An 18,610-nucleotide genomic window follows, 5' to 3' on the forward strand; every position below is an offset into this window, starting at 1 on the left:
TTGAAGCGGCAGCTGGAGAAGCCGTCACCTCGAGCTCCACAGGATGCCCCAGGCAGCGCAAGCGTCGACGCCAACGCTAGCGCCAATGGCAACCCGCCCAAGACTGCCGATAAGAGTCCCAAGTCGACCCGTGTTGCTGTCGCAGGAGAAGCGGTCTCGGATTTGAAGAGCATGACGGCCTTCCAGTCGATGATGGTGAGTTGGAAGCACAGTCTGGCGCCGCAGGACTTGGGCAATCGAGTATCGGAACTGCCATGCCACCCCGGTCGATGGCGATCAAGAACCCGACTAACAGCGTGATTTCTCATTTTGTGTCGGATTCGACAATCTATCACTCTCCGTTTGGCAGAACGCCTTGGCATTCTTCATTCTGGGGGTGTCGTGTGCATATGCTATCTACTCGCTGACGATTGGCAGCCTCAACCAACAAGCAAAGCCATAAGCTGCCCAATACCTGTGCTGTTGTCGGCTCCTATGTCCCCCAACCTCAATCCCTTTCTGTCGCTCGGACGATACGCTCGACCCGTCGTCGGCCAAATTCTGGTCGTGACCGTGACGGCGCGAAAGGGGGGGGGACTCTGTTTCTCCCTGCCCGTTCCCCACCCCTCCATAGCCAGCGTTTTCTTCGCATCGCAACCAACAGCCTCTCCCCCTTCTGCTTGTCGACATCTGTCGCTGGTCTGCACCTCCGTTTGCCGCGCACTCCTGCCATGCTGGATTATCTCTTTCGGCAGTGCTGCGTTTTCTACTACATTCGTCCGTCATGACCTGTTCCTTGCCCAGCGCCGTGAGAAGGGAGCGGCGAGGACATCTCGGCAAGCTGCGTCGCCATATTATCGAGCGGAGTCACTGGAATTCCATAAGCTGCATAATCATTGTGGTCGACGTGGCCCTGGCTGCCTCGCACCGATTGACATACCGCGTCTCCCACCCGCTCGCAAGCATCTGCTGCCACAGCAGGAACGCATCGGCAAGTTGGCCGCTTCATGTTCTCTTGATATATTACTCCAACGAGGTATAGACAGAGATGAGACAGTAGAGCGCGATAAATAGATGGATGCTGGGGAGGAGGGGAGGCAGTGCGCAGGACCAAAGTCGATGGGGGAGGATCATGAGCCGCCGACAAGAAAGCGCAAGCTCACGACAGATGGCGCTGGATCAATCCGTGGGTATGGACAGCGCCAGAGCGTCAAACGGCTGTGACGACGACGGCGGTGGTGACGATGCTGACGAAGACGATGAGACAGATGAGGGCTGACGCGTTGCAGACGGTCTGGGCCGGGACTGAGATGCGAGCGGTTGCGACAGAGTGGTGCTTGACGATATGGTTGTGACAGACTCAGCAACCGCTCGAGCGCTCGAAGGACTCGATGACTTGGGCTCTGGGCGAGTATCGATTGCCGCATCCGGGCAAGCGATCGGTGTTGCGCTGGAGGTGGCGGTCACACCCACGGTTCGAATCGGTGTCGATACTGAAGCTGGGATCGGTTCTGCCGGGACCACTTCCGGCTCAGTAGTCAGTTCTGGTCCTTTTGAGGCTGAGTCTGAGGGCGGCCAAAGATCAGACGCAGACTCGAGGCTGGTCTTTGGCGGCAGGAGGGACTCCTGGTGGGGCCGTGGATACAGAGTCCTCGACATCTTGATAAACGCCTGCTGGGACGATGGATCGAGAGTGTCCCACAGTTCCGACAGTCGCTCGAGCCCGGCCTGATAAAGCGGCTCAAACTCGGGGCGATAGCCTAGTTCGGCGAACGACCCAAGAAGGCAACAGAGCTGCTGTCCTTGCAGCTGACGCAGCCTGGCCATGGCGGCCTGTCCGATCTTGTCAAACAGCCCCGCAGGCTCGACGATATCCGGGCTGGAGAAATACCTGGCGATGGCACAGAGCACATCGGGCTTGGCATCAGCGGCGCGGGCAAGGATCACCCGAGCGAGTTCGGCGTGAAAGTCTGGCCCGACGTCATATCCAGGCCGGCCCAAACTTGTCATGATCGTGCACAAGGTCTCGTTGTCGAGATGTTGCAGCTGGGGCTGCAGATGCCGGACAGCCCGCTTCAAGAACCGAAAGCGTATGCGTGTGGAGCTGATCTGAAAGGCGGTCATGCACCGACACAGCTCCGAAAGGCCAAACTCGCTGACACGAGGGGAGAACTCGACACATGCGCTGCGAAACAGGCTCGCGATGTGAATGCCCGAGGTCGCGTATGCCGAGAGGATTCGCGAGATCTCGGCGGGTGGGAAGATGTCGATCTTCATCAGGATGTGTCTGGGCACAGCCAGGAAAAACTTGCGCGGAACGAGCCGAAGGGTCACAAAGGCAGAAAGGAAGGTCGAGAGACTCTGCGGATCAAATAGATGAATCAACTTGGAGGCGGCGTACGAGACGTTCGTCGAGACCGTTCTGGAACGCACGCCGGCAACAGAGTACGCCCAGATGAGGTTGGTCAGCTCGACGTGGGAAAGCCTCTTGACGCTGTCGGAGGTGATGAGCGGAGCCGCGTGGGAAAACAGCCGATGGGAGGGACGGCCAAGACGGGCATACGACCAGAGAAGGTTGACGAGCTCGTGGCTGTCGAGGCTCTCGAGAGCCTCGGTCGGGGTCCCGGGCGGCAGGAACCCGTCGGAAGAGAGCAGAACGCCTGTGATGGCATCGAGGTTGGGCGGGGCGAGTTCCTGGACGGCGAGCGCCCATACCAGGTTGGCGAGGTCCTGGGCGCTGAAGCCGTAATAGTCCGTCGACATAAGCTTGGTGAGGTACTCAAAGAAGCGGTCGTCCCGGACGCCGAGGCGGGCCAGCGACCAGGCGATGCGTGCCAACGATGCGTGGTCAAATTCGTCCAAGTTCCGGGCGCGGAAGGCCTCGTGCCAGTGCTCAAAGAAGGGCGACTGCGGATCGAGCTGCATGAGCGTGAAGGCATGGAGAATGTCGGCGAGGGCAGGCGGATCGAATGCATCGGCTCTGCGGATGAATTCGGCTGCGATCGAGTAGAGCAGGCTGGAGTGGTCATCGAGCAGCTGCGGGGTGGCCGCAGATTTCCGGGCGCAGAGCGACGCAAGCAGCGACAGATCCAAGGGCGAGAGGAGCTGGGGATGTCGCTGAGCTGCCAGTCCGATCGCCAGCTCGAACCAGTCGAGATCGGAATACCTTGACTGCTGGAGAGCGTCAAAGTCGCGCAGGCGCAGGAGCAACGGCGTTAGACTCGAGTCCAAGGAGCTTGCGTTTTTGCCGAGCATGTCCTCGAGCGCATTCAGGATGGCGATGGCATGGTGCTCGCTCTCGGCCGTCCGGCGCCTCCGCTTCCTCTCGCGGCTATATCGGTAGTAGGTCAGAAGCAGCCGGCTGGAGGAGCTGAAGCGGGCGACGGAGCTCTGCAGCGGAAGGCCGGGGGATAACCGCGGACCAGATGGCGGATGCAAGAGGAGGTTGGTGGTCCGCCGGCCGGCTCGGGCTTGCAGTGGATTGAAGGACAGAGTCGACAGCGTTGACGCCGATGCCGAAGGACAGCCGCAGGGCGATCTCGACAGACACCGGGAGATGCAGGTCACCCGGGCAGCCAAACGCTGGACCGACGCGGCCGGCGTGGCCGCGGCCAGCAGAGAGGACATGGGTGGCGATGGTACCGACGGCGACGGCGGTGATGATGGCAGCGGTGTCGGCGGCAGCGTCGTCGATGGTTGCCTGTGCCGATTGACGGTATCGATGGCGATGACGGTGACGATGCCGATGACGATGTTTTCGACAAGATCAAAGAGCGGCGCCGGTTCGGTCCTTGGCTGGACTCTGGCTGGATCGGTTCGAGGGCGGCGGTCAGCGTGACTCACGGCCGCAGGCTCGATCCGGCTCGGCTCGAGTGCGGCTCGAGTGCGGCTCGATCCAATCCACGTGTTCGATGATGCGCAGTCGGATAAATCACGTGTGTGGCCCAGTCCGCGTGCCCAATCCCGTGCGTCTTGCGTGTGTGGCGGTTCTCCCTGCTGGTGGCTGCGGCTGTATCTTCTGCGATGAACCGACAGCCGCTGCTGCTGCAGAGCCAGGAACCAGACCACAGTGGATACATCGGATACAGCGACCCAGCCGGCGGCGGTGCGGTGGCACTGCCCCGTCTTCAGCGCGTCACACGGCTCCCAAACACGGACAGTCACGTGCACGAGGGGTGCACATAGACATCGGGTCGCGCACGCCCCCCAACACTCACAAGCAGTCGCAGCGTCATCAACACTCACAAGCAGCCGCAAAGTCGCCGTCGCTCGGTTGCTCATTCGTTCATTCGTTTGTTCATTTGTTCGTTTGTTCGTTCGTGTGTTCGTGTGTTCGTTTGTCCGTTTGCCTGGTGGGGCCGCGCCAGCTGTTGGTGGCGGTGGTCGAGCAGGTCGGGGGCGACGAGCGAGCAGACGCGGCCTTCAAAAGCGGCGTTCGCCCGTTTTTTTCTCGAGGTTCTGTTTTCTCTCCACGACCGCTCACCCAGCCCGAGGAATCGCCCAGCCAAACCTCTCACCACAACCACCACATCAGGACAGCGATGTCAGCCACGTCCTGGGCCATCCTCTACAGCAGTGCGCTCAATGCCACTGTGCCCCAATGCCTCGACACCACCCTCAGTGTCGGCACCCGCATCGCAAGGATTGGCGACCTCATGCAGCCCTTGGACCGCTGCGGGTCCGTCGACGGCGACAACAGCTTCCACTTCTACTCGCTCAACACGGCCACCAGCACCATCACGGATCGCAGCTGCTCCGATCCCACCTGCACCATGTGCACCACCTCGTCCTACACCGTCGACCCGTCGACGTCAAAGTGCCTCGGCACCCACTGGACATTCCCGAGCCCTTCGTCGGACTATACGTCGCTCAGGTAGCCGTCGTCGTCGTCGTGTCTGTCGTCGTCGTGTCTGTCGTCGTCGTGTCTGTCGTTGGCAGAGTTCTTGTCCCATGTCTGCGTTGCTTCCTCCTGTTCTACACATCGCACCGGGTGTGCCCCTCGATAGGCCACGGGACTTACACCTCCACCACGTTTTGTCTCCCTTGCTTCTTTCGTATCCTCGGCTGCATCCCAACAGCAACTTTGACTCGTCGTTCAACGCCACCAACTTCATGTACCAGCCCAACTTCCTGGACCGCTTCTGCGGCACTGTCAGCTCGGCCTGCCGAAACCCCATCTACACGACCTGCACCCGCCTCGGCCAGGACTTTTACGGCTACTCCGTCTACGGCACCAGCGGCAGCATTGCATACGTCCAGCCCTACGGCTGCACCGATCCGCAATGCAACAACTGCTTCATCGATCCATCGGTGCCTCCGAATTTCGTCGCCGGCTCTACAAACGAGTGCTTTGCCGACACCAACACCACCTCGGCCCGAAAGTACACTCTCGTCAACAACACAGCTATACCCACCGCCTTTCCGAACGGAACTGTGCCTGTTGTGGATCTCAATGCCCATCCCGATCCCTTTGTGCCCCTGTCGTCGCCGCCCTCGGGCCCCGCTGCTCCGGGAAAAACGAATCTGACGGTGATCCTGAGCTCGGTGTTTGGAGTCCGTATGTATCTGCCCTCTTCACCCTCTTCTCCACGCGAACGCTGATCTGCACTTGCGTCTGCACCCGCTCCTGCTCCGGCTCGGCATCTGCACATCCTTGATGGTCACCGAGATCCTGAAAGCCAACCGGCCACTTATCTCGTTTGGTGGGCCCGGCTCATGTGTCGACGCCGGGCTCTGTTCGAGGCTGCTGATATTGACGCCTGTGACCTCTCGTTTTCACTGATGCTCGTGTCCGTACGATCCTGTATTGCTCGAACTCGACTTGTTGCCCTATGCCACATCCGATCCCGCAGTGGTCCTCTCGGGATTCATCGCCGGCGCCATCTTGTTCTACCGCTACCGACAAAAGAAAGGTTTGTTTGAACCAAAGCGCACCTCTGAGCCTTCAGAGACCTTGGACAACGATTTGTCCAAGTTTGGTATCAATCTGGCACCCGTCTCCAACGCTCCGCCATCGGTTTCCATTTCGGCCGCAGCTCATAACAACTACCACAGTAACGGCACCAGCAGCAGTAGCGGCGTCAACCCATCGTACTCGGCCGTCAACCAAGAGCTCGGAGCCGCGGACTCTGTGCAGGGTGCTGGCACGTCTTATTCTTCCTATGCTCCTCCCCCAACAAGTTACCTCCCCGCCCCTAGTTCCGACCCTGCCCGCTCAGTCAGCGATGGCACCTCTTTCGAACTCCAAAGCTCCCTTATGCCTCCTGCTCCGGGCTTACCAGCCATCAGCCAGACCTACACCATACCTTCGTCGACCGCTATGATGCAGTTTGTTGCTGTTGAGGATCATGAATCGCCAAAGGGCACGCAGGAGCTGCCCTTCTACAAGAACGAGACCATCAATGTCTTCCAGGTGTACCCCAACGGCTGGGCTATGGTGAGTGCTATCTCGGATGCACAACCAAGCATAGGGGTCTCTCCCTCCGTTGGTCTGCTGTCGCCCTCTCCCACACCGGAGCGTTCTGGCGACTTCCATTGCTAAGCACTTGCAGCGTTGAGATGCGTCGACTCACGCATTCCTTCCCTCGCTCACTCACTCAGGCCCAGAACAACAACTCATTGCGCTTTGGATATGCCCCGCTCAACAAGATCAGAGCCTTGGGCCCCGAGTCCGTGCACGATCCCAGCCTTCCTGCTTACTCGGAGAGCTCGCACTAATGGAGATCCATCGACAATCGCCGCCATTCACAATATCCTGTCCGCCTTGCCCGAGACTGAGTAACGATCGGTCGCATCCGGTCCAGTCGAGCTGGAGACATGATGCATCCGCATATCTGTAGATCGTGGGACTTCACCCCATCCCCTGCGTCCACACTTTTCTATTCATTCGCTTAGATCCGGGCTCGTCCGATTGAGCTGCTAGTCTCGTATCAGTCATTCTTGTGCGCTTTTTTCTATCGTCGGTGATTTCTGTTTCATCCTCTTTCCAATTTCTGCTCAATTTAGGCTTCTCTTCCTTCCCTCTTTGACTCCGATAGCTTCTGCAACATGGCCAGGAGCAGTCATGATTCCTCTGTGGGCCTTGAATACACATGTTTGCCGTCCATCACATAGATGGCGCGATCGCTACGCTCGCGGTGCTTCTCCGGTCATCCGGATCCATGTCATTCGCCACCGCGGCCCTTCCTCGGCTCCTCGATGACAGCAATGATGTCCTCGGAATGCAGCAGTGCGTCTGGCTCCAAGACTCGACCATCGCTCTCCACAGAGGCCATTTCTCCTTCCGCCAGCCCCCACCAGCATCCGCCAGCATCTGTTAGTGTCCGTCAGTGTCCATCGGTATCCATCGGCGCTCATCCAGCGTCCAGCAGCGTCCACCAGCCTCTGCGGCACAGTGCGAGCGACGGGTCTGTTCGGCTGTTGGAGGCGGCGCGTGGTGTCAACGGAGCAAGCCGGACTTTGGCCTGGTCTTTCTTCTTGAATCCCTGATCGCCCGCCTGGCTCTGGGCTTTCTCGCACAGCGTCCTTGCAGCGCTCTCGCGACCATCGCTTGCATCCGGCATCCTGGTCCGGCAGTCGTCTTCCCTGGACCATTGTTTTATTTCTTTGCCCGATCCTCTTGCTGCTTACCACTTGCTGCTGGCTGCCCTCATCAGATTGCTCACGCCAGTTACCAAGCTCCTCGGTCAGTACCGCGACGAGGCCTCCTCAATCGACGGCCGTTTGCTTTCATTTGGCTTGCTAGAGCCCCGCCTCGGCTTGGTCTCAGCGGATGTTGGCGATGGCCGTGCCTGCCTCGGATCTGATACTCTTCGGAGCTAACGTCTGCAGGCTCCAGCCTAGTCGCCCAACGCCACCCCCTCATGGTTGACGCTACAACCATCTTATCAATGGGCCATGTTGTTAGCCGAGGCCTTCGCGCTTCTTTTCCCCGCCGTTCTTGACTAACATTCGCTCGATTCCTCTGTTCTATTCTCCCCATCTTTATCATGTGGATTCTATCTTGTTTCGATGGAGCCGGCTCTCCAGCTGACCGCTTCCCAGACCGACGATGCTGCCCTCTCAAGATTGGAGGAGCCAGGGTTGGGGTGCTCCTCCCCCAGCCCCTGCGCCTGTTTCGATGGGCTGGGGACAGATTATAGATGAATCCCCATCGACCTCTGCATCAGCGTCCACGCCGGGCCCGACATCAGCGTCCTCCTCCGCCCAAGACCAGCCCTCTCCTCGCAGCACCGAAAGCCACCGCCCACCGTACGGCTCATCTTTTCCGGGAGAGCGGCGAACAGGCGACAGACCATCGTCCTCGTCTTCGTCTTCAGCTTTCCACTCACACCAGCCGTCAGCTTACGGAGACCGAGACCGAGACCGAGACCGAGACCGAGACCGAGACCGAGACCGTGACCGAGGCCGAGGCCGTGACTATGACCGAAATGGTCGCTCCGGTTACCATGACTCCGGACGAGGACGAGATGGTGGCGAAGATAGAGGCCGACCGAGAGAATCAGGATCCCGATCCTTCCAGCCCATGAAATCGCTGCGTTCCCCAAATGACCTCCGCAACAGTCCGTCGCTTGAACGGCCACGGTCGGATCGCTCCTCGCACACCCACCTCGACTCGGGACAGCAGAACAATCCCTGGCAAGCAACTACCAACAATCGAGCCCGGAGGCCCTCACAGTCTTCTCAACACTCCGATGACCGATCAAGTTCATCTCAGCAGGGCTGGGGCCGTGCTACAACCACCAGTGCGTCCGCTGGCTGGGGTGCTTTGCCAACAGCGGCCTCTCCCGGGGCAGTGGCTGAACCGGCGAGTGCCGACACAACACCCTCTGCAAGCCCGGCATACTCACTCAATTCCAACAGGACTGCCGCCCCGGGCTGGGGCTTCGAGAGTGGCTCCGAATCGACCGCCAAGGCTCCACAGGCCGTCAGTACTGGATGGGGTGCTCTGACCGACAGCAGCGAGCCTGGATCTTCGGCATCCGGGTACTCTCGTGGATCGGCTCCCAGTCTCCACGAAAGCGCTCAACCCTTCAGAGACCGAGCAGAGTCGGGATCGCATGGTCCATCAGGTCGATCCGATCGCCGCGATGGCTCTGGCCACTCAAGTCGTCCGCGAGAGTATTCGGATCGCCAGTTCCCTAGTCGTCCGTGGGGTCATTCGGATCGCCATGAGTCATCTCAACCGGAGCGCATTAGGCGAGCGGACGCGCGACCCAGCCAGGGCGATCCGTCCAAGTCCCCTGGCAGCTCCTCTGCTCCCGTTCAATCGGACAAGCCCCCGAACGCTTCGGCTCAGGCATCGTCGTCCCATGAAGCGTTCATCCACCCAAGCCGCAAAGCACATCGAGACGAAAGCCATAGCTCCGCACAGCCAAAGCCGGGATCGCGGGCACCATCCCAAGGCTGGGGCATGGAGCTCGAAGCGCCTCCGCCTCCACCTCCTCAAAACAACCCCAACACTCCGAACGTAAACCTCGAGCCGATTGCAACATCCCGCAGGCCTCGGTACCCACCAACCGACAGTGCTTCACCTGCTTCGAACCCTCGCGAATCAAGTAGCGCCGCACCAGTCCCGCTGGAAATCAACGCGACCAGGAGTCTGCCTTCGAAATCCAGCTCGGAGGGATGGGGCAGTCATGGGCATGATCTCGAGACTCGTGAGTCATTCAAAACCCAAAGCACCAAAACGGCACCTGCACCCTCCACAGCCGGTACTGGCCCCCTTCAGGCAGTCGAGGTTGAAGACGGTGAATATGTGATGTCCCCGCCACAAACTTCGGCATCGCTGGGCTGGGGTGCCAGTAGCCAGGCTTCCAATCTGAGCAAAGGACCGACTACATCTCAGGCACCAACCCGAGAAGCGGTGGCGCCCAGCCCGCGGACCGCTTCAGCTGGATGGGGGGCCACTGAAGTCGGTGCTTCCAGCCACGACATTACGCCCCCTGTCTCGTCGGGCTGGGGCGCCGCGATGGCTACCAGCTCCTTCGCCAGTCCAGGAGCAACTCGGGAGGACGCCGCTGTGCCAAGGTCCAATTCCGAGACCAAGGGTCGGCCTTCCACCGGTGAGCGGTCTCGCTCAGGTAGTCAAGCCGGTTGGTCCCAGCAAGCATACTCGGACAGTCGGTCTGGCTCAGCGGATCGATCGTTCTCAGACAGTCGGCCCTTTCAGAGCGGCAGATCATACCCAAGCGATAAGCCTCGTCATGCTGATACACCAGGCACCAATGTCAGAGAAATCCAGTCCGCGAGCAACCGAGATTGGTCCTCTGGTGGACGGCGCCAGGACAGCACCAGTGCGGGTTGGTTTGGGGCCTCGACAGCCGACTCGGCTAGAGAGCCACCATCCACCCCATCGACCGGAGCGGATCCAGCAGCCACAGGCTCTCAGGGCTGGGGTGCCATAATGGACACTACTCCCGACTCGCAGCAGCCCGCCAACGACGACCATAGCCGTACCGGCCGGCCCAAGCAGTCAAGTGGCCTCGTGAGCCCTTCCGAATCCCAAGCCCCTCCACCCCCTGACTCTTCGCTGCACCAAGATTCACTCGACTCCGATCCACCAAGCAACGTCGGCGTCCCCGCCATGTGGGAGTGCGCTTACTGCAACAGCGCCAACACCATCGATGTCCGCATCTGCGAACGGTGCATGTCGCCTCGGCCCGGCCTTTATTCTCGCGACCAGGCGTCGTCCGGCTGGGGCAGCTCGGCCAGCAACAAGGAGGTTGAGCGACCGAGCTCGAAACCGGTAAGGGGGTGGCTTTGTGCCAAGCCTGGCTGTGGAACCTACAACACCAACCGCCAGAGTTGCCAGGCATGCTATAGCGCGGCCCCCTCAAAGGCAATGGATTCTGAAGAGCAATCGTCCAGGTATCTTCTCGCGGGTGTGTCTGCGGCTGGGATAGCTCGTGCCGTCGGTCAACCTTAAAGCTAGTAGCGATGTGTCGAATGGATGGGACTGTGGGCCCAGCGACACGCGGAAAGTTCGGTCCTTGAACCAAATGCAATGATCAGGGTCTCCTTTCAGCCACAGCACCGCTCGCAACATGTTTGCGCGCGGCGTGTTGTTCAGCCTGACTAAAGTCTCATTTCCCTTACCAGCAATAGCTTGGACCTAACAGCAAAGGAGGAACCGGCAGAACCACCGTCGACACCCCCAACACACATAGGCACAAGCAAGCCCACCAAAGTCGACTCATCAAATGGATGGGGTGTCGACTCCATGGATGTGGACAGCGCGCACCCAAGCACTATTGCCTCTGTTGGCTGGGGCACTGTCAGCCAGCCCGAGCCCGTATCTGGTCCCGAAAGTGCTGCCAATCCCACAGTCGCCGACGATCCCATGGACGTTACATACCCTCCGGAAGCAGAGACTGCCCATGCCAACGCTTCATCGGCCGGCTGGGGCGTGGGCGACGACACCTTGTCGGATACTCATGCACAAGAAGTCCCTTCGATCGAAGTGCCCGAAGAATGCAAGCACATATCTCCTGAAATCAGTCCTGCCAACGCGCCGTACTATGCCGTGCTCTTTGCCTTGCACCGCAATATTTATCTGCCGCAGAGCGATCCAGATCCGGAGTTGGACATGGGACCTGTCAAGGTTGTTCCTCAGCCCAAGGTTGAAGCCGAGGCCCTAAACGAACATGCCGCCTCGGAGCTCCAGACGATCCTTCTGATCTCTCTTTACGGCGTGGCTCGACGCTATGTCGAGGATGTGATCCGTACACAGTGGCGTAAGAGCATGCCAGAGTCGCTGTCAGCAGCCGATGTCAACTGGCTGCTGGAGTGCTTTGAAACAGCTCTGATCGCCAAAACCCACGCAAGTCTTCCAAAGCTAGGTGCTCCGCCGCAGCCGACCCAACTCGACACTAAGCTTGCCAAACGACGAATTGAGGCCGCTGGCGACTCGGCGAAGCAGCTCCGGAAGGTAGGTGGCGCGATACCGTTTCTCTTCCTTTGCCGCGGATGTGCACATGCCTTGGGATTGTCTACACTTGCAATAGATGCCGATAGAATTGCGAGTCGATTGTTATCACCGCTGTGTTTGAACTGAGCTCCAACCTTTCGGTGGCACCTTTTCGAGTTGTGCCGCCTGCTGGGAATGTAAAGCTCTTGCATAGCAAATGATCTATCCAGCATCTAGTGTCTGTGAGCATGGCATGCTGTCGCTCGCTGCTGCTTTGTTGCTCGATCTTTTGGGTGGTCCACTGGCTCATTTTCAATGACAATGCTGACGCTCTGCTTACATTGCCAGATTTTCTTTAGCGTGCGATATCCCGAGCTCTGTTCCGATCGAGCTGCGGCCCTTGCAGAGGTGAATCAGGCGCACCAGCGCCTGAAGGCAAACAACGACGATCTGGAGCAACGTATTGACGAGCTCAACACCGCTCTCAACGAGCGCATTGGGCTGATACAGGCGACGTCGATGTTGGCCTGCGCCAGCGACGACGGTGTAGATTCACCCGGCTCAACAAAGCGTCCTCGTCTCGACGCGCCTGACTGTCCGCATGAGCAAGCTCCTCTTGATGGCGGCTCGGCCCAATCGCCTGCGGATAAGCTCAGCCAAGTCCGGCGACAACTTGATACGCTCACTCAATCGATGCGGCCAACTGGAGCACAGGATGTGAATGTGGATACCATGACCACTCCTCTGGAGCAACAGAGGATGCGGCTGCTGTCAGAGCTGCAGGCCACGATGGATAGCGCCAGGGTCCCTGGCTCCTCCTCCGATGCGGTTGGCGTCGATGGAGCGCAGGCAGACGGATCACTCGCCCGCGCCGATATCATCCGATGGGCCCTGGGCTCCCTGCTCCTGGATCCCAAGTCCATTCAAGAGGGCGACGCACCGCATGCCTCTGTCAAGTATGTGCGATCCCTCATCGACCGTTTCATCAAAGAGGCCACAGACCAGCGGCTGCCTCTGTCGACCGACAAGGCACCAGCCAACCCTTAATGAGCCCTGCTCGACGTTCAATCTTTGACCACCACCGAGCTTGAACGAGCCCTATGTACGGCTTTGGGCGATTGCGTCAGTGCAGTATCGCACGCCATTTCGCATCCTAATATGTGCAATACAAACAGAAATGTGAATGACGAATCAATCAAGATAATGTGAATCTTCATTCCGGATAGTATCCATATGAGTGGGTGTCCATGGGAGAGGGAAGCTGCCGGCCCATTGTTTCCAATTCGCTTGCTTTAGTGAGCAAAGTCCCTCTCGGCTGGTCAGTCTTCGGGAGCGGCAATCGGTTTGCATGCTGCGATGCCGCCTTTGTGGTTGCGATGCAACCACTTCATTGGATTAATGACATTGCGCTCGAGCACATTAGACAGACATGGGCGCACGCACAGGGCGAAGATGATGAATACTCTCAGCCACACGGACTTGTTTCGCATCCAATCGGGCTGTGGTGGATCACACGCCGCTCTGTACTGGCGTCTCGGCGTCCCAATGTCTCCGATCATGGATCTTGGATCAGGCCCTGCCCTTGGACAGGGCTAGATCCAACTCAGTGTACGACCCACTGAAATAACAGCATCGATATGGATACGCATGGGTGGATATGATGCCCATGACAGCCACCGCAACCAAATGCAGAGCAGCCAAATCTGCCCGATCGCTACGCTCAGCCCGCTGTGACGGCATGTCTCTTCGGCTGGCACAACCATTGTCTGCTGCAAGCGTTGTCAGTTCTCTCTCTGCCCGCCGCCGTCTTCACGCATTGAGATCCATCGATATCAGATTGCCCGCCGCCCCTGCCTCCGTTTCAACCCGCCTCTCGCCCTGCAACCTTCAGCGCGTCGCCAGTTGTCGTCAGTTGTCGCAAGTCGCTCCCAGGGTTGAAAGTTCGCCTCGATGAGCCAGAATGCGACCACCAGCACCGCCAATGCACTCGATTTGGTGCTGGCCGATGACTCGTATCCATACCAGTGCTTTCAAGACACAAATACCTTCCACTGGAAAGGCATTGCCTCGAGGCTCGCTGTAAGGATAGGAACTTTGCGATGACTTGCTTTCTTAGAAGTGAGAACCAGCCCCGATCATGCAAACCATGGGCGGGGAACAATGAAGGCACTCGACCCGCAATGACACACGCCATGAAAGTGAGTCGGCGGTGCATTGACGTGCGTTCTTCTCGATCCTACAGGAGTCCAGACGTAGCATTGTCGTGGAATCGGGTGACTGGGACTCGTCACGGTAACAGCCCGTTTGGCTGCACACCACGACATATCGCTCCGACCACCGTGGATGTTTCCAATTCAGCGTGTTTTCCTGACTAATGCAACTGATCGGCAGACGCTGTCTTGCGAGAGAGACCAGCCGATATTGCAGCATTCGTCTGACTTGCATTCCCGACTCGCTAGACTCGCAAGTCATATCTACGAGATCCTGTTGCGCGACATTCTGGGCTATGATGTGACGAATCGTCTGTATTGGGGAGGTATGGTTTCGACTACCGATGCTCACAAGGATCGACCGGGTGCGGCCGGAAAATGGACTTTGCATCGATCCGATCTGACGGGGCACTCTCGCTTTGCCTACAGGAGCCGCGACGGGTGCACGACTGAGGAGCGGCGACAGCGACGTCTCCATTGAGCTTTGGCAAGCCGACGGTATGACTGAGGGCATTTGCGCGACCCCATGAGCTCGGAGCTGATTGTATCTACAGTATTCCAATGGCAATCGCTGATGCTGCTTGATTACCAACCCAGCCTCGTATTATAGGGAGTATATAACGGTGGAACAGTCAGTGATATACGCCGGTCAAGTTGGCTACGTCGGAAAGAACGGGTGGTACATTCCCAGTTGGTATGCTGTCCAATTTCATGCTAGCCATGCTTCGATCGATGATTCGGGGCACTGGCGCCATTGACTACAAAGACTCGGTACTGACCTCATACCTTCAATATCTACAGGGTTGTGGCTGCCAATCCGAACATCTTTCTCGATTTTTGGAGATCCTTGGACGACCCAAGGGCTTTGGCAGTATACCCACGAAGCGGTACCGGCCCGTCGGTGACGGACTCGTCGGGAATGCCGATTTGCACGAACATCACGAACGGGTGCATGAATGGCACATGTGCGGAAAGCATACTGCTGAGAGGAGGACAAATCAACGAGGGCGTCTGATGGGAACCATGCGACAGCCGAGGGTTTGAAATGAGACTCACACGATTGCCATCAAAATTGCGGTGTACTCCAATCTAGATATTCCTCGACAGTGTGTCGGAAACCCAAACTGTGTCGGTAAGAAATATCTGAGCAGCCCGACGCAAACTTGGCGAAGCGCTGGAGATGGAGCAAGACGCGGTATTAATGAGCATTCCACAACAGAGTTCTGGGCTATAGGCAAGTATCCGGATGGCAGAAGCTGAATCAAGCCTCATGGATGTGTGTGCTCACATGCTTGCACCAAAGATCCGTCATACAGCGTCTATTTCAACGAACGGCTGATAGACGGCCTTATGCTGAATATCACAATCCGATATCTGGTGAGCAAGTGATGTATTGCCCAGTAGATGCAAATTCGCTGAGAATCGCTGATTTGAATGCGAGCGTCGACACAGGGTCAAAACTATGCAGCAATTATTCAGGATGCTTTGGATCGTCATCAAGCAATCATGTTTTTCTCATGGACGCCGGCCATCATGACAGCGCAGTAAGTTATCGAAAGCGAGGGTGCAAGCAGTAACTATTGAGACGTCATTCAATGATGATGTTCACGATTCAACTTAACACGCTCATGAAACAGAAACAACTTGACGCGGCTCCAATTTCCAGTCAAGGATTTGACGTGCTTGGATCGCTTCCTTTCTGGTGAGTCAACCACTGGCATTTTGCCAAGATGCGAAAGGGGAGTGGGGCTGAGGGATTGTCTAACTCACTGCATCATCAAAGATCGACAGGAGAGCGATATCACATGCGACTATCCCATAGACTTTCTGTTCAAAGCATCAAGCGTGGCGTTCCAGCGCGATTTTCCATACGCCTTCCAGTTGGTAACGATCAGCACGAATCGAAAGCGCTGTTGGGGGTGTCCGAGACAACAATGGCGATCGGCACCAGGCAAAGCCCGAGTGCGCTCTGTCCTCACACACTCCCTCATACCACCAATGTCAAGCTCGAGCTCATGAAAATCAGCAACGGTGAGATTGACGCCATGTTGAGAGATCTGGCAGAGACAAGCATGACGTCAATCGACTATGGAAACGTTGCCTGCCAATGGATCAACGACAACGAAGACATATGGGCCTCGTGGATTCCTCCTCCACCGGTGTTGGATGTGGGTGAGTGAGCTGTCGCCAAGCAGCCCGAGCCGAAGAGTCGTGCGACTGGCGCTGGTGCCGGTGCTGGTGCTGGTGCCGGTGCCGGTGCTGGTGCTGCTTTGGTGTGGTCAACGCCAACTGACTCGAAGCATTACTGTCCTTGTGCCTGTGGAAACAGAGTCTTGTCCAGTCGGACAGGGAAAGTACAACGTTGGAAGTGTCACCATGTGTTTGGTTTGCAGCGATGGGACATACAACTGGAACCCAATCAACCCATCCGGATGCCAGAGCTGCCCGGAACTAGCGACATGCTTGGGAGGATCAAACGTGACACCACAAGAAAACTTTTGGATCGATCCGAGCAGCTACACAGCCACAATCTATGTAGGCCGGAGTGGGAGTGGAGCGGAGTGGGAGTGGGAGTGGGGGATGGAGAAGAGAATGCTAAACAAACCGGCAGCGGCGCTGGGGCCATCGCTGGGCCAAGTTACAATCGATCAATGGCCGCTCACACTGTCGCTTACTTGTTCTCACGTCGCTTTCGACAAGCCATGTCCAATCAGCGGTGTTTGTTGGTCAGGTGCGTCTGGATTTCGGAACAAAAGCTCACATTCCCTTCTGGCGACTTGGCATCGATGTTGAATGCCATACGCCGCGCGCTGGGCATGACTTGCTGTCCCACCGTCGATATATTCACTGGCGATATATCCACTGGCGATATATTCACTGGCGATATATCCACTGGCGATATATTCACCGTCGATATATCCACTGGCGATATATTCACCGTCGATACGTCCATATCTGCACCTGCACCCACCGCTAGAACCCTGGTCAAACAACATGACAAGCCAGTGCTCAAATGGGCTCGGAGGGCTGTTGTGCACCCAATGTGTCGATCAAAGCCTGTACGAATGGGGTGGTGAGTATGTTGCTGACTCGGAATGATCGTTTCTGGGTTCATGGCGCAGCGGCGTGCCACCGATTGCAAATGAGTGTGGTGATGCGTGGAAACAGCCCGGCTGTCAACACCGGTGTTAGTCTGTGTGTCGCTAATGCCTCATTCGGCGCCGCCGATTCTGCGGCGATTCACAACGCCATGTCATCAATCTCGGTGGCCACAGGACAATGTGTTGCATGTCCGAACCACATGCCTGGAAGCATCCTGTTCTTTGTGTGGATGGCCTCTCTGGCATTCGTGGTCTTTGTCCACATGATCCCCAAATCGTCCGGTGCCACGCTGGATATACTGGTGAGAACACGATCTGAAGGCCGGGACCGCTTGTAGAAGGACTGGAGGTGGACATGGATTGGCACGGATTGGCACGGATTGGCACGGATTGGCACGGATTGGCACGGAGCATTGGATCAATAGGTGACGAACGAACGATTGATGGATTCCCACTTTCCACTCTCGATTCGCTGCTCACCGCTCCCACCCCTACTTCCACCCATCGTTTGTATCCAGTCGTTCTACTTCCAGGTTGCGCTTTCGATCAACGACGAGTTCGACTCAAGTGTCCTCGGCAGTGCCGTGTCGCTGAATCTCGATTTTTCCCAACTCTGTATTTTCCCTGTTCGCGGAATCTACAAGACCCTTGTTTACTTGACCTTTCCATTTGTCATGTATCTCAACCTTGTTTTGGTTGTATTCGCCAATTTTTGGATCCGAAAGGCTCTCCAGCGAATGCCAGAAACCAAGATTTTCCTCCAGGATCGCCTCCGGCTGAGCATCGGCACCGTTTCCCTGACATCGAGCGCAATCAATTCAGGATTCGAAATCTTCTTTTTTTGTGCCATCCCTTTCCTTAGCAAGGTTCTTACGATATTGGACTGTCGAACCATTGGCGGATTGAGTGTGATGTACACCGCCACCGACACCATCTGTGGTGTTGGCACTCACTACTGGGCAACGATTGGCGCCATCTCTATCGTCGTGATCATGCTCTTGATATTTCCATGTGCGATGACATATTTCATGTGGAGAATCAAGAAGGCGAACAAACTGGCTATTGACGACGAAGACGCTTGGTTTGTGTTATTGGCTTGGCAACTTGCGTTTCCCTTTGTTTGACTTGCCACGGCGGTTAACCGCCCCGGATTTCGCCCATGTATTGCGCGTAACTCCGCCCATCTCCTTTTGACAGGCACAAGTGCCTCTACTACTCATTTCGATCCAAGTACTACTTTTGGCTCCCTATTGGGTTGATGGAGCGCGGAAGCATTCTCGTCCTCTTTGCGCTCTGCACATCTCGTGATTGTAAGACCCCCATGTAACTGCTGCTTTCGGCACAAAATCCATGGAACACAAACCTAACATAAATCACATCTGTGCTACCCAGCCGCCGGAAACAATTTAGCC

The 18,610-nt window shown here is 57.3% G+C and overlaps 4 protein-coding genes across 4 annotated transcripts; 3 read left to right on the forward strand and 1 right to left on the reverse strand.

Annotated features, from left to right (window-relative positions):
• Positions 1–975: 975 nt before the first annotated feature.
• BJ171DRAFT_515963 (uncharacterized protein) lies at positions 976–3,717 on the reverse strand. Its single transcript, XM_053111994.1, has one exon. The coding sequence runs from the start codon at positions 3,604–3,606 to the stop codon at positions 1,159–1,161; it is 2,448 nt and encodes an 815-aa protein (XP_052964009.1). The 5' UTR covers positions 3,607–3,717; the 3' UTR covers positions 976–1,158.
• Positions 3,718–4,382: 665 nt separating this feature from the next.
• BJ171DRAFT_515965 (uncharacterized protein) lies at positions 4,383–7,091 on the forward strand. The gene is made up of 4 exons (XM_053111995.1): positions 4,383–4,852; positions 5,058–5,536; positions 5,832–6,415; positions 6,580–7,091. The coding sequence occupies exons 1-4, from the start codon at positions 4,521–4,523 to the stop codon at positions 6,694–6,696; spliced, it is 1,512 nt and encodes a 503-aa protein (XP_052964010.1). The 5' UTR covers positions 4,383–4,520; the 3' UTR covers positions 6,697–7,091.
• A 4,794-nt stretch (positions 7,092–11,885) lies between these two features.
• BJ171DRAFT_515967 (uncharacterized protein) lies at positions 11,886–13,078 on the forward strand. The gene has a single exon (XM_053111996.1). The coding sequence runs from the start codon at positions 12,203–12,205 to the stop codon at positions 12,932–12,934; it is 732 nt and encodes a 243-aa protein (XP_052964011.1). The 5' UTR covers positions 11,886–12,202; the 3' UTR covers positions 12,935–13,078.
• Positions 13,079–13,837: 759 nt separating this feature from the next.
• BJ171DRAFT_601292 (uncharacterized protein) lies at positions 13,838–17,542 on the forward strand (the record flags this gene model as incomplete). The annotated part of the gene is made up of 16 exons (XM_053115080.1): positions 13,838–13,966; positions 14,130–14,179; positions 14,347–14,423; positions 14,527–14,595; positions 14,695–14,791; positions 14,899–14,984; positions 15,191–15,229; positions 15,401–15,474; positions 15,550–15,641; positions 15,735–15,799; positions 15,881–15,981; positions 16,104–16,269; positions 16,427–16,632; positions 16,798–16,828; positions 17,075–17,170; positions 17,373–17,542. The coding sequence occupies 16 exons, from the start codon at positions 13,838–13,840 to the stop codon at positions 17,534–17,536; spliced, it is 1,542 nt and encodes a 513-aa protein (XP_052964012.1). The 3' UTR covers positions 17,537–17,542.
• Positions 17,543–18,610: the final 1,068 nt, after the last annotated feature.

Source organism: Polychytrium aggregatum, assembly GCF_025602895.1.
Source record: "Polychytrium aggregatum strain JEL109 chromosome Unknown BJ171scaffold_35, whole genome shotgun sequence".
NCBI classification, from domain to species: domain Eukaryota; kingdom Fungi; phylum Chytridiomycota; class Chytridiomycetes; order Polychytriales; genus Polychytrium; species Polychytrium aggregatum.

Bases quoted from the DNA above. Each gene is read 5' to 3' on its own strand.
- BJ171DRAFT_515963 (XM_053111994.1), bottom strand. From the start codon at position 3,606: ATGTCCTCTCTGCTGGCCGCGGCCACGCCGGCCGCGTCGGTCCAGCGT.
- BJ171DRAFT_515965 (XM_053111995.1), top strand. From the start codon at position 4,521: ATGTCAGCCACGTCCTGGGCCATCCTCTACAGCAGTGCGCTCAATGCC. The intron at 4,853-5,057 runs GTAGCCGTCGTC...GCATCCCAACAG, and splicing joins TCGGACTATACGTCGCTCAG to CAACTTTGACTCGTCGTTCA. The intron at 5,537-5,831 runs GTATGTATCTGC...CCGATCCCGCAG, and splicing joins GAGCTCGGTGTTTGGAGTCC to TGGTCCTCTCGGGATTCATC.
- BJ171DRAFT_515967 (XM_053111996.1), top strand. From the start codon at position 12,203: ATGACAATGCTGACGCTCTGCTTACATTGCCAGATTTTCTTTAGCGTG.